This window comes from Poecile atricapillus, chromosome 2 (assembly GCF_030490865.1).
Source record: "Poecile atricapillus isolate bPoeAtr1 chromosome 2, bPoeAtr1.hap1, whole genome shotgun sequence".
NCBI lineage: Eukaryota > Metazoa > Chordata > Aves > Passeriformes > Paridae > Poecile > Poecile atricapillus.
The window spans coordinates 92,422,187-92,435,198 of record NC_081250.1 but is presented as its reverse complement, the minus strand read 5'-3'; the positions used below and the strand labels follow the sequence as shown (position 1 = coordinate 92,435,198).

Sequence of the window (13,012 nt, the reverse complement as noted above, 5' to 3'; positions counted from 1 at the left end):
ATGTAAGTTGTCGGTTAGATCTCAAATGCAGGGAACAACTGAGCCGTGCCAAAGTAAATGTGAGGCTGACAGAAATGTAAACAGCCCATATCTTCACTCCTCTAGACTGAGGCTATTACTGAACCACAGGAAATAAAACTTACAATGAGAAAGAACCTTAGTATTTTGCTGGGATAAAGTACTGCTGACTATTTTTAGGTTCTGAGGTCCTCCTGCATACAGTGATAGGGATACTTAACCACAGCATAACTGTGAAGTCAAGAAACAGATTCAGACTGCACTGCTCTCCCAGCAGCTGAGATTATCGATGTGAACTTTGGCAATTTTGGCTTGTCAGCATTTTACTTGGATCTCTGAAGAGAAAACACATGCTTCACATAACAAATTGGATGCTTTTAAATTAGGACATTTCTGTTTGCAGCCAAGTTTACTGGAGCGACTAGGAATTTTCAGGCTGAAGTTTATCCAGAATAGTCCTTCAAATCACAAGAACAATCATTCACCATCAGCATGTTTCTAGACATTGTGACTTATTGTTGAGGGATTTTCAGAGGATTTCTTACAGCACTATGCCAAATTCCTAAGCTTCTCTTTTCATTTAATAGTATGAACTGTGTCCCCAAAGTCTGAGGCCAGAACAGCGATTCAACAAGACATACACCAGTTAGGACAGCAAAGACAAGTTTTTCAGGACTCTGAGGTAATTTCAAAGATAAAAGCCAAACACCCACCCAAGCCCCCTTTTTAACTTAACAGTTTCAAGTACAGTAACCCACATCTTGGAGTAGAATACTGCTCCATCCATCAAGACATTAGTGTTGAAGGGTTATTGAAGGGTTGTTTATCTGAATATAAAATACAGACACACAGAAGCTCAAGATTGTCTCCCTGAAGCCACAGCAAGCAGAATGTCTGTCACAATTGCAGGTTCATCCACCTGCTCAAATTGGGAAAGCTTCAAGTAGAATTTCCCATAATCCAAAAGTATTTGAAAGAAAAGACAAAACCTCATCCCACTAACAACAAAAGGAACATTCTACTAGATGTCATTGTGAAGCCTTCACTGCAGATCTAAGAATATGCATTTACTGAGGGCCACTGAAATATTATGCAAGGAATAGTATTTAGTATCTAGGAAGGTAGTTTCTAGCATGACACTGACATTCTCCTACAGCATCAGAGAATGCACCCCCCTATTTGCCTAGACAGAGTCTTCTGGGGGAAGGAGAGTGACAGCAGGCAACTCAATTATCCACACTTCACATTCAATTCACACACACAGCAAGTTCGCAACAAAACTTGAATCCAGCAAAAAGGCAAGCACAATATGATTTTCATTCTACTGAGGCAAGTCATCAGATGACTGATGTGAGTCATCTTACTGAGTCCTGATGAAATATGGGTTGACACTGACCTTCATTCAAACACTGAGATTTGAAATTCAGTGACCTTAATAACATAACACTCAATTTAAAATAATCCACTGTTTTAACTTGGCAGCAATAAACTTTAAAGTTGTATTCCCAACACTCTGCTCTTTATCTGTTGTAACATCATAAAAAAGAGCAGTCAAGTAATTCCTTGTGGCAAATGATCCTATAAAAATTAAAGCCAACACACAATTCCATTCCCTATTCGTAAGATGACAGTAATTTAAGTAAGTGACAAAATCAGGTAACAGATCAGGCCTTGAATGAACCAGCAGAGGAAGGTTAAGCAATTAAATAATAAAGCTCTTACATTATGCCTGACACTAAAAATAGTGTGCCAAAAATGGCACAAGTACAATTTCATGAGTAACTACATACCTGCTCTCCTTGCCTCGATGCAGGCAACACTCATTTCCTCCTTCAATTCATGGTTTTCGTTGGCTATGGCTTCACCCACAGTAACAAATCTCCCGACTGCCAGGTTAACAGCTTGGCCCACTCGCTGGATTGCTTGCAGAGTCTTGTCTGAACGCTTTGGTTTATCCTTATGATTAATGAGAGTAGTTATCTGCAAACAAGCATAATTATTTGTTAGAACATTTTAACTTTAATACTAAAGAGGCAAGTTTTGAATTGAACTCAGTAATACACTTTTACAGTACTTCACTAATAAAATTTAGTGTTGCACTGTGTCATGAGGTATCATTTAACTTCTCAGAAAATGAAAAAAACCTGAAGTGCAATTAAGGTTGCTCATCTGCTCAGTTTATCTCAAATGAAAAGAGGGATTTTTATTTTTATTCCACTCCCATTTGCAATACTAAAGTAAGCTGCCCTGGATCTCAACAGCCTTTCACACTACACACACACAGACCTTCCCCCATTAAAATATCCACCATAGTCATAACTTAAACATCCTCAATTACACATTTCCTAGAGTTTAGAAAAAAGTTGCCATTTAGATACACGTTATCAGTAAAACAATTTGTGAGGACATTCCTATTTTGAACTCCTGACTTGGCTTTTCTGCCCACTGCAAAGTGCTATTCTCAAAGTCCCTCTTGAATCACACAGACTGGAGATCAGCTGCACGCTGGCTGCAGGAGACTGAAGATTTGTCCCAAACATGAGGAGACAAAGAGATCCTTTCCCCTCACAGAGGAGAAAGGCAGGATTGCAGACGCAGCTTCTCAACAAAGGTGAGCATGAGGACAGCATGCAAACCTACCACCCTCAATTAACCAACTATACACCGCATTACAAACGTGACCTTTACATTTTTTGGTGCAACTCCCTTCTAGAGAGAAGCAGGAGAGAAATTAAACTCTGCAGTTTCAAACACCTTAAACCAGCATTAAAATCCAACAAAAATAGTCCTGCCTGTCCTTGTCTCCCACTCATGTTTGCAACGAGTTTATTGTTGTGGGTTAAACCTCAGTTGTGGAGAAGGTGATACTTGTTGTTTTAGTTTTCCCCATAATCCAGTGCCCAGTCTGGTTCACTGCATAGCTTCATGAATATTTTTGGTGGCAAAAGGGAAACAGTACAGCCTGAGGAGAGAAAGATGGGCAGAAGTGCTCCTTTCAGCAGGAGTATTTAAAATGCCCACAGAACTCAACTGTAAACCACATCCCCAGGAGCTCAAAGATGTCTGTTTAGAGAATCTCAGAATTACATGAATTACTTAAGTGTCTGAACATCTCAGCTATATCAGCTTGATCACAGACGTCTTTGCCACTCCTCAAAAAAAGTAAACCATCATTCACTCATTCTCCTACCAGACAAGCCTGTGGTGGGACAGAAACATACAAGCTGTACCTGTAATGCTCACTACAGATTCAAGGACATAGCAGGAAGCAGCGTAGGAACTGTTCTGCTTCATGATTTGATCAATGCCCAAGGATTACCCCTCAGATATCACTGAGTCGTCTTTCTGGAGAAGAAAAAGGAGTGGTATTGTTTAACCCCTTGCTGAGGCTGGTTTTGAATGCCAGGAGCTGGTTTATCCAAGCTTCCAGAATTAAACTCTTTGCAATGGGAAATATCAATACCTCATAGAGCTCTTTGCACACACTAGAAAAATAAAAAAGCCAAAAAACCTAAGAGATGTGCTTCCCTATAGAAGAACTCCTATGAGAATGGAAGAATATTTTGTCCTGGTACAAGACATCAGTACAGAAATGCATTGTCTGCTCACTGCCTTCTTATATATGCCCTACTTTTCCAATTTGTGTCTAAGCTACAAGGTCTTTCTATGCAACACACAACATATATTGCTCATACAACAAATCTGTCCCTGTAAGGGTCCCCTGGATCATCAAACTTCAACTCCAAAGCCTATGAACCCCAGATGCCTTTCCAGTGAAAAGGTCTTCTTATGATGGAAACAGAATCCTAATAGAGAGTAAACTGAGGAAACATCTGAACATCTTCAGATTCATTTTAGATGAGGAATGACATTCCTCAAAACACACAATTACCATCACTTCTGACCAACATGAAATTCATGGTAAGAACAACTGCACTATGCAGCTTTCCTGAATTCTTGCGTTGTAAGTACCTCAGGTATACAGAATTAAAAAATACCTGTCAGCAGCTAACCTAACAGTGCCAGCTGTTGAATTTTTGAATAGGCATGGCTAGCAATCCAACTGAGAGCATCAGTCCAAATGCTGAAGAAAAACAAACTGATAGAGTGTCACAACTTTTAAACATACAGCAACCCAATACCGGGTTAATATTACATTCATACAGTTATTGACTTCTCAGAAGTATATACAAAATATTCTGGCCTAAAACAAACTGCAAGTTTTCATACTGGCTGTAAATTTACCTCCCACAGCATTTTACACCAGTAGAAGTTTAAACATGTTCTGCATAACCCTGAAAAAAAATGCATATGCAAATAACACTGCAGAGTGAAAGGAATCCCACTGTCTCTTACAAATCATCAAGGGCATTTATTTTAATTCCCATGTTACTGCAGTGGTATGCAAATAATAAAAATCATTAGGATATCACAGCTTAAATTGCTTTACTAAAGTCTTACAAAATACTCTCAGGAACACGAGTGCCTTTTACATTTCTATAATTTCTTTAGCATTCTCTTCAGAGGGCATCATAGTTTTTGCAGCAAAAAACAACCCCTCTACTCTCCCCCTGCCAAGCTTAAGTAAGAATAAGGAGCTGTTTTGACAGGTCTATCACCAGTGTAATCTTAACCTCATGAAGTCCAACAAGGCTAAACACAAGGTCTTGCACTGGGGCTGGGACAATCCCTGGTATCAATACAGGCTGGGGGATGAATGGATTGAGAACAGCCCAGCAAAAAATAACTTCGGGGTACTGGTGCAAGAAAAATTGGATGTGAATCAACATCCAATGATGTTGATTCACATCATTGGGCTGTATCAAAAGCAGAGTGGCCAGCAGGCTGAGGGAGGGGATTTTGTCCCTCTACTCTGCTCTGGTGAGATCCCACCTGGAGAGGGGTGTACAGCTCTGGGGTCCCCAAAAGGAGAAAGGCATGGACTTGCTGAAGACAGTTCAGAGGAGGGCCATGAAGATGGTCAGAGGGATGGAGTGCCTCTCCTGTGATGACAGGCTGAGAGAGCTGCGGTGGTTCAGCCTACAGAAGGCTCCAGGGAGACCTTACAGCAGTCTTTTAACATATAAAGATGGCTTAGAAGATTAGTAAAGACTTTTTACCAAGGCCTGTAGTGAAGTAGAGAGATCAACAGTTTTAAACTAAAAAGAGAGTAGATTCAGATTTAACTTAAAGAGGGAACTTTCTACCATGAAGGTGATGAGGCACTGGAACAATTTCCCTGAGCTATGGAAGCCCTGTCATTTTAAGAGTACAAGGCCAGGTAGTTTGAACCAGCTGGGGCTTAGATGGGGCTCTGAGCAACATGGTCTAATGGAAGATACCCCTGCCCATGGCAGGAGGGTAGAACTAGATGGTCTTGAAAAGTCCCTTTTAATCCAAACCGTTCTCTGATTCTATGACCTACTCTAGACACCCACTTGAGTAGCTTGTATAGATTAAACTCAACCTATGGTTATACACAGCAGCGGAAGCTTCACTCCTGGAATAATAAACTCTTAGCTGAGTAATATTCATTCCTCTCAGACTGGCTAACTTAGGGCCAGTATAGTAACAATCTTTAACACTGGAATAGAGGGAAGTTGGTTGAGCTCCACATTTTTTTCTTTTCAGAGAAGTCAAAAAATTGTATGGATTGACAGTTAAAAACAACCATTGTGAGAGAACCAAAAGAGAAGTTGGTCAAGAGGATTGAAGCATCACAACAAACAGCTTCATGTAACACCTCTTTCATGTGAGAACAACATTATGTAGCAAACGCAGCCTATACTGATACCAGATTTGCATAAGATGTTTCCTATAAAAAAAACTAAGTAACAAACAGCCCTGAAATAGTTGTAGGTAGGTCATGATAAAAGAAAGAAAGATATGAAATATAGATCAGTTAAAGAAAAAAGGGCTGGGTTTGATTCTAGAAACATGAGTTACACATAAACCAAATGAAATAATGTCAGAAGCATGATGACAGCTGCTCAGATACAAGATGGGCTTCTCACAACCTGCCACCTGCAGAAAACACTGCTCTATGAACAATGAGAAAGAGATTTTTCAGAATTATGCATTCTCATTACCTCATAGAGCATTAAGAGTGACAGGTACATCCTCCATATCAAATGGAGTTTTGAAAAAGCAGAGATAATGGCAACTGCAGTTTAGGATTCTTTTCAAGACTTAATCAGGCTTGTAATTAACAGTCAAGAGTTAAAAAAATAACAAGATCTTAACTTAGCAAGGAGAGGCATTTCACTAGTACGTTAAGTGACAAACTGAAGGAAACTGTGATGCCAATAAGCAGTGCAAAGATTATTTAACCAGTCCAGCACTTAATAATAATTGCCTCAGAGCAGAAATACAGTGTCAAGCATTAAAAGGCCAACAAGAAAGGCTTCTAAAATAAAGAATAAGCAAAGGTTTTGCTCTTAACTTTTAAACATTGTTGAAAATTAGCATAAAAAATTGGACAAGTTAAATGAAGAAAAGGAAAGACCCATAAGAAACTTAACAAGGAATTTTCTCCCCAACAACCAATCAAAGAAACCCTAAGACTGAACTAGTAGAACTTGAAACATTTAAGATGTTTCACATTACAAGAAACTGCTTTTCCCCTACAGTCCATCCAGTTGGAACCAGACTAGAACTATTACCATGTTTTAATTTTTTTTTTTAAATAAAGGAAACCCCTGCAAGTCCAAGAACATCATCTAAGTGCTCCCTCAAATTTAACACCTCCCAAATATTTAATCTGTTATATTCTGATCCTGTATTTCCCAGTCACCAACATCTGTGATGTTTGGACAGGAGTTAGCAGCTGAAAAGATTACCTGCAAGTCTCTTTGAACAAGAGCAATACGTTACATGCTGTTTACTTAAGGATTTACTGATCGGGTCCTAGAAAGGAAACAGTCCTTTTGATGGTACTCACCCTCTGTTTAATGTGAGTTCTCACATCAAACTATTTCCATGGAATGTTTATCTGAGATTTGAGACAACCAGTTTAAGGAGTGTCTCAAGAATCTGTCAGCTACAATCTTTTGTCACTTGTTATGAGAAGCTATGGAAAAATAATGGCCTTTTCGCAAGAACTTTATCAAAACTAACAGATACAGCCATAATGTATCAAGATGTACTCTATATTTAAGGAAACAAGCTCAGTTGGGGCAATTTTTGAGCAGCTGTTTTCAGATCTTTTTGAGGGCCTTCAGATACTGACATTTAAGTCATTATACGCTTCATGCTCAGGAAGCATCATGACAGCACACTTAGCTAAAAATATTCTAATGTCTATTTATTGTCAGTGTAATTAAGTCTTGCATGACAGAATTAAGTGATACTTAAAGAGACTGGGTTTCACAAGGTATTTATAGACATCTATAAATAAAACCAGAGGAAACATAGCTATTTCACAGCCCCAGCTACAAACACAAGAGTTAAACTGACATGTCATGTAGGAAGATATCCTGCCCACCTATCTCCCTAGGAAAGTACCTACATTGTACACAGGACAATTTAGACTCTCAAGAGTAGTATTTGTTACTGCCTCTTGTGTGGTGGGTTGTCCCTGTCTGGATGCCAGTATTCACCAAAGCCACTCTATCATTCCCCTCCTCATTAGGAAAAAGGAGAGAAAATATAATAAAAAGCTTGTGGGCTGAGATAAGGAAGGGAGTGATCACCCACCAGTTACCGTCACACCATAAATAGACTGTGCTTGGGGAAATGGAATCAATTTATGACCAATAAAATCAGAGCAGGATTGTGAAAAGTAAAACTCATCTTAAAAATACCTTCCCTTCTACCCGTCCCTCCTGGCCTTTATTCCTGCTTCTCTACCTCCTTTCTCCCAGCAGCACAAGGAGACAGGGAATGGGGGCTGTGACCAGTTTCTCACATGCTGTTTCTGCTGCTGCTCCCTCCTCAGCAAGAGGTGCTCCAACATGAGATCTCTCCCATGGAAGACAGTCCTCCATGAACTTCTCACACATGTCCTTCCCATGGGCTGCAGTTCTTCATGAACTGCTTGTCCTTCCCACAGCGTCCTCTATGCAATGAGGATTAGGTGCCTTAGAGTAACAGCTCCTCTTCCATTTTGTGTATTTTCTGCTTTCTACCTTCCATTAACTTTATAATGGTAGAAAATATGTTTCCTAAAAAAAAAAAAAAAGTAATACCAGGAATGAACAGTCTTTGCTAAAAGAAGTGTATTAGCACTACCTACTCGGAAAGAAGTTACAAACCCCTACAAGAAGAGTTCTGTAAGGTAAATTGAGTTGCATTTAATACAACACATACAAATCTTGGTCAAAAAGGCCATTCCCACACTGCTTGTATTTTCATTTTGTACTTTCATTAGTTCATCTTGAGTTTGGGGGCAGAGAGGAACTTCTAATATTACATTTTAGGTAGTGTCTCTCATCAAGGTGTTGCATACTCCTTGAGGATGATCAGGTCTCCAGACTCATTTAGCCAGACAGCAGCACAAGTCGTTCCAACACCCACACCTGCTACAGAATACAACCATGTGTCAGAGAGAGCGGAGAAGCAGCAACTGGCATTTGACATCCTGTCCATAAGGGCTACAAGCAGAACTGCCACATAGACTTCTCATCACAAGATGAGCCTCAGGGATCTTAGGAAGTGAACAAGGACTACCTGCTTGCCTGTCCTAGAAAACAAAAGTCTGTTAAGATTAGATGCTTGTCCATGCACTAATGGAAATCTTAAGTGTTTTTTTACAAATTCAAGCACTGAAATATTTTTTAAAAGTTCAGCTAGTGCATGGACTTTTGGAATCGGAAAATACTTATCTTTCTATTCATATTTAATTTTGTAGAAAAATTCTACAAATAAACTTTGCAGAAACTCAATTTTGAATGTTTTCAAAGGTTGGAAAAGACTAACTGAAATGAAATTCAACTGTACTAACTACTAATGCACTCATTAATTTTAAGAATCCGCATTTTTTTTATGCTGAAAACATTATTTCAGGCAATGTCTCCTACTTTATGGACTATTGAATCAGAACAGTTTCTTCTACATGTTATCATGCAAAAGGGCAATCAACCCTTCTTGCAGAAGGCACACAAATCTCAACACATCACTCAGGATGCTGAGCCAACACCTTCGAGACACCTTCCATGAAGTGATGTAATCCAGCTAGCCCCTATTTATGAATTTTCCTCACAGACTTCCTCCAGAGGGCTGGACTGGTGTCTAGAAGAACAGAACAAATGCACTGCATATGCAAGACTGCGGAGTACTTAGACATGTGGCATTGAGACTGTTGTTTTTGTACTTTTACCTGGAGGCTTTTTGGAAGTATCTTCTCAATGGTTTTATACTCATCTTCTATAAAAACCTTCAGGGAAGCAAATTAAATAAACTTAAACAACCTGTAGGCTGGTTCACTTATCTGTGGGCAAATTCTAACAGGCTTTGCAGAGCCTCAGGCAATCTTTCACATTCAGTGTCTAACAAGTTGGTAAGCCACCTCTGAAAAGGAAGGAGGAACAATCCATGACCCACAGTGACAAGCAGGAGCTGCCAAGCAACACAAGAACAGCCCTATCAGCTCAGCTCACTGGGGTACCTAAGCTAGCATCTTATATCCCACAGTCCTCCACACACTTGCCTAGAAAAAATCATGAGAATTAAACAAGCAACACAAGCTATAATGCACTTGTAACTAGATTTCCAGCTGGCTACCTGAAAACTGTACATTAAATTTTAAAACACCACAATACCTAATTGTTCACTTCTCACAAGCACAATAGCTTCAGCAGATAGAAATATTATCTGGAAGGGGTGAAAACAGACCTCTTCACCTCCTTCACATCTGCACTTCAAAATCTACTCTTTGTAAAGTTCACCAAGGAAGAGAAGAGTACACAACTTCAAATTCAAATACACACCTCAGATTATTAGTACCATTGCTATGTATTTGTTAGACATTCTTGGAATTCTTAAGAGATCAAAAGAAAGGATTCAACCCAGAGAGAGACTGTACTGTAGTAGTGAATACTCTTTGTGCTGACTGCATTCCTAGAAAACCAAGGAACTTATAAATTTCAAGAATTTCAAGTTGCGAATCAAACACCACTGAGAAAATGATTAACTAAAATGTGATATAGATGAACTTGTTCAAATGCAGTGCAACAATTTGATGACACCAATTTATTTTTTCCTCCAGTGTTGGTTATTTTGGGTTTGGGGATTTGCAGGGTAGATCTTCTTTGTTTGGTTTTTTTGTTGTTGTTTGTTTATTTGTTTGTTTTGGTTTTTTTTCAGAGCAATAAGAACTCTGAAAACTTCAGGACTTCTTGGTTTTTTCTTTTTATGCCATGGGTTTAAATTGCCTCCAATTCTTTTATCTTTTTTTTTTTTTAATTGTTAAAAGGAATATCAGAGGGAAAAAAAAAAAAAAAGATCACAGCTCACTATTCTTACAGCCTTTGGATTCTTGATATTACGTAGAAGATTAATGACTGATTAATGAGGTTATTAAAGTACCCTACTGTAGAGGATAAATACTCTTTCTTTTTAATGTTCTCTTTTCACAGACTCCTTAAAACCAGGGATCTCCACTGATCTGCAGAGGTGAAGTAGAAAAGTACACAAAAAATCAACATGCATTGCTGATCTTTTTTCCACACATGGAAGAAGAGACCGATCACTGGAAAACCCTCAGTGAGGCTTAACCAATGATCAAAGATACCTTGTTTACTCTTACTGCCACATGCTGTACAAGTAAGAGGACTTCCCCACCTTTCACCCAAAAACAGCATCTTCAGAATTTCCATAGCAATGAGTGACCATGAAAAAGATCAAAAATTTTCAGACAATTCAAGTTCAACCTTTCTTCTCTTTTTTAAGAGATGTACGCATGTTCATAGAATGAGATGCCCAAGCAACTTACAGGAGTTGGCAAAGATAGTTTTTCAAACAAGGTCCAGCTTCTTCTGATAATACAATAGGTGCATCAACAAGCACATTGGACATTATAAAATATGCTTTACCTATTAAAAGACATGTTCAGAAGTAAAACTGGCTTTCTAACTCAACTGCTGTCTTGAAGTTTGAAAAGCACAACTACCTCACTAGAAAAGGTGAGCATAAGCTAGCAGACCAAATAATTGGGTTTCAGGGCATACAAGGCAGTACGCTTTCCTTCCCTCCTGCTGCCCTTCAGTATCTTCTTACCCAAACAGCTAGATTTTATAAACAAAGCAATTCCTGCTTTTAATTCCACACCTAGAAAACCTGGGCAGGATTAAGCCTAAAATCCAACTCAGAGGGAAGTTCATTGTTTAAAGTGTACTTTCAGATGTGGTCAAAACAGATGCAGACTTGTTTTCAGCACCTGAGAGATGCAAGTCTCAGAAATAACTCAGTTTACTAACATAATCAGGTAACCTCAAAACCAGAGACTGGCAAACAATAACTCTGGCTTTTCCCCCCAACTTGTTAATGTACCTTACCTCCTACTGCTTGTGCTAACAATGCCTGAGCCAGCTCTGAGTTGATTATTCAAAAAAACCCACCACTGTTGTGGAACTAAAAACTCAGACATAAAGGATGTAGCAGAGACAACACACTTATTTCACCATGAACTGAGAATTCTTTCTATTCAAACCTGGATTGGCTCCTGAAGATGTAGAAAATGTTCCTCCTTAGCTCATAAGCAGGTGGCTTCCCTTCCATGAATACCAGCTATTCAATCCTTCTTACACTGCATGTTCCCAACAGAACAGTTCCTGCAGCCTCTTTCAGAGAAGGCTTCCTTAGCAGCATTTTGACATCCCACTTCAGTTCAGAGCGACACCTGGTATTCCATTTTGAAAAGCACAGACTTGCTCTAGGGATTAACTGAGAAGTACATGTGTTCTGGAAAAGGCTATGCGAATCCAACTACTATCCACCTACTTGGAGTGCAAAACTAAACAAAAACTTCACATAATCCAGGAACTATTATCTTATTTATGCTAAAGTGCCTGTATATTCTTTTGATTGCTTCACTGAAGAGCTCCAGGGCAATAAAAACTCTTTCAGTTGGAAAATTTAAGAACATTTAAATGTAACACAGAAATAAAATACAGGATCTTTGATAATTAAAAGGGAGCACTGGTCTAACTCCTACACGTTAAGTGCTTGCGACATGAGACAATATTACCCTCCTACTTGTAAACATTTTTCATGTTTGTGAATAAACAAACAAACAAACAAAAATACTATCACAACCCCCATACTGAAAAGATGTTACTACAGAACAGCTTTGCTTTATTTTTATTTAAAAATAGGATTTCTGTGGTTCTAAATGGTTATATTCGTTCTGTTTAATAAAAACATGTTTCTGCAAGACAAAAGCAACAGCACAATTTTTTAACTTTTCTATATACAGCTGAAAGTACTTTGGGATTTGCTCATAAATTACTTTTGCAATTTGTGCTTGGGAGTTATCTTACCATTTGAGAATTCATTTTAGGCATATAACTAAGAAATAACTCAATTCAGTATCTAAAGTAGAGTAACAGTTATAAATTTGCTCTAGAGTCTATATCACCTCTCATTTACCCCATTAGCTTTAAACAAGGCTATTAATGAAATGCAATATAGCTCAATAAGTAAAAAATAGACCTTAAGGTCTAGCAAGGGTTATAGTTTTCTAATAAATTAAGAAACATAAAATAAATCCATGCAGAAAGCCACAGGCTCATAGCACCACACAACAGTCTTACAAAACTATAATCAGAGTTGTTTTCAATCATTAATTCATAAACCATCCTTTGGGGATTTCCCTACCTAATCTGTCTAAAACCATCTGTTAACAATGCTGAATAGCAAGAAAGCTGCTCTAATTCTTCTTGTGCAGGATCACAGAGAGGCAGTTTTGATTTAGTACTCATTCTACTGGAGAACTACAAAAAATTGTTTAATCTGGAGAAAAGTCATTAATCAGATTTCAAAAATATGAAAGACAAGA

General features: G+C 38.5%; 1 protein-coding gene across 1 annotated transcript in view; it reads right to left on the bottom strand.

The window, feature by feature from the left end:
- CTNNAL1 (catenin alpha like 1) overlaps nt 1-13,012 on the bottom strand; it is a 56,023-nt gene that overhangs the window by 33,552 nt on the left and 9,459 nt on the right. Inside the window, exon 2 of the mRNA XM_058830567.1 lies at nt 1,809-1,998. Within this exon, the coding sequence (XP_058686550.1) occupies nt 1,809-1,998 (190 nt within the window). The remainder of the gene's footprint in view (nt 1-1,808; nt 1,999-13,012) is intronic.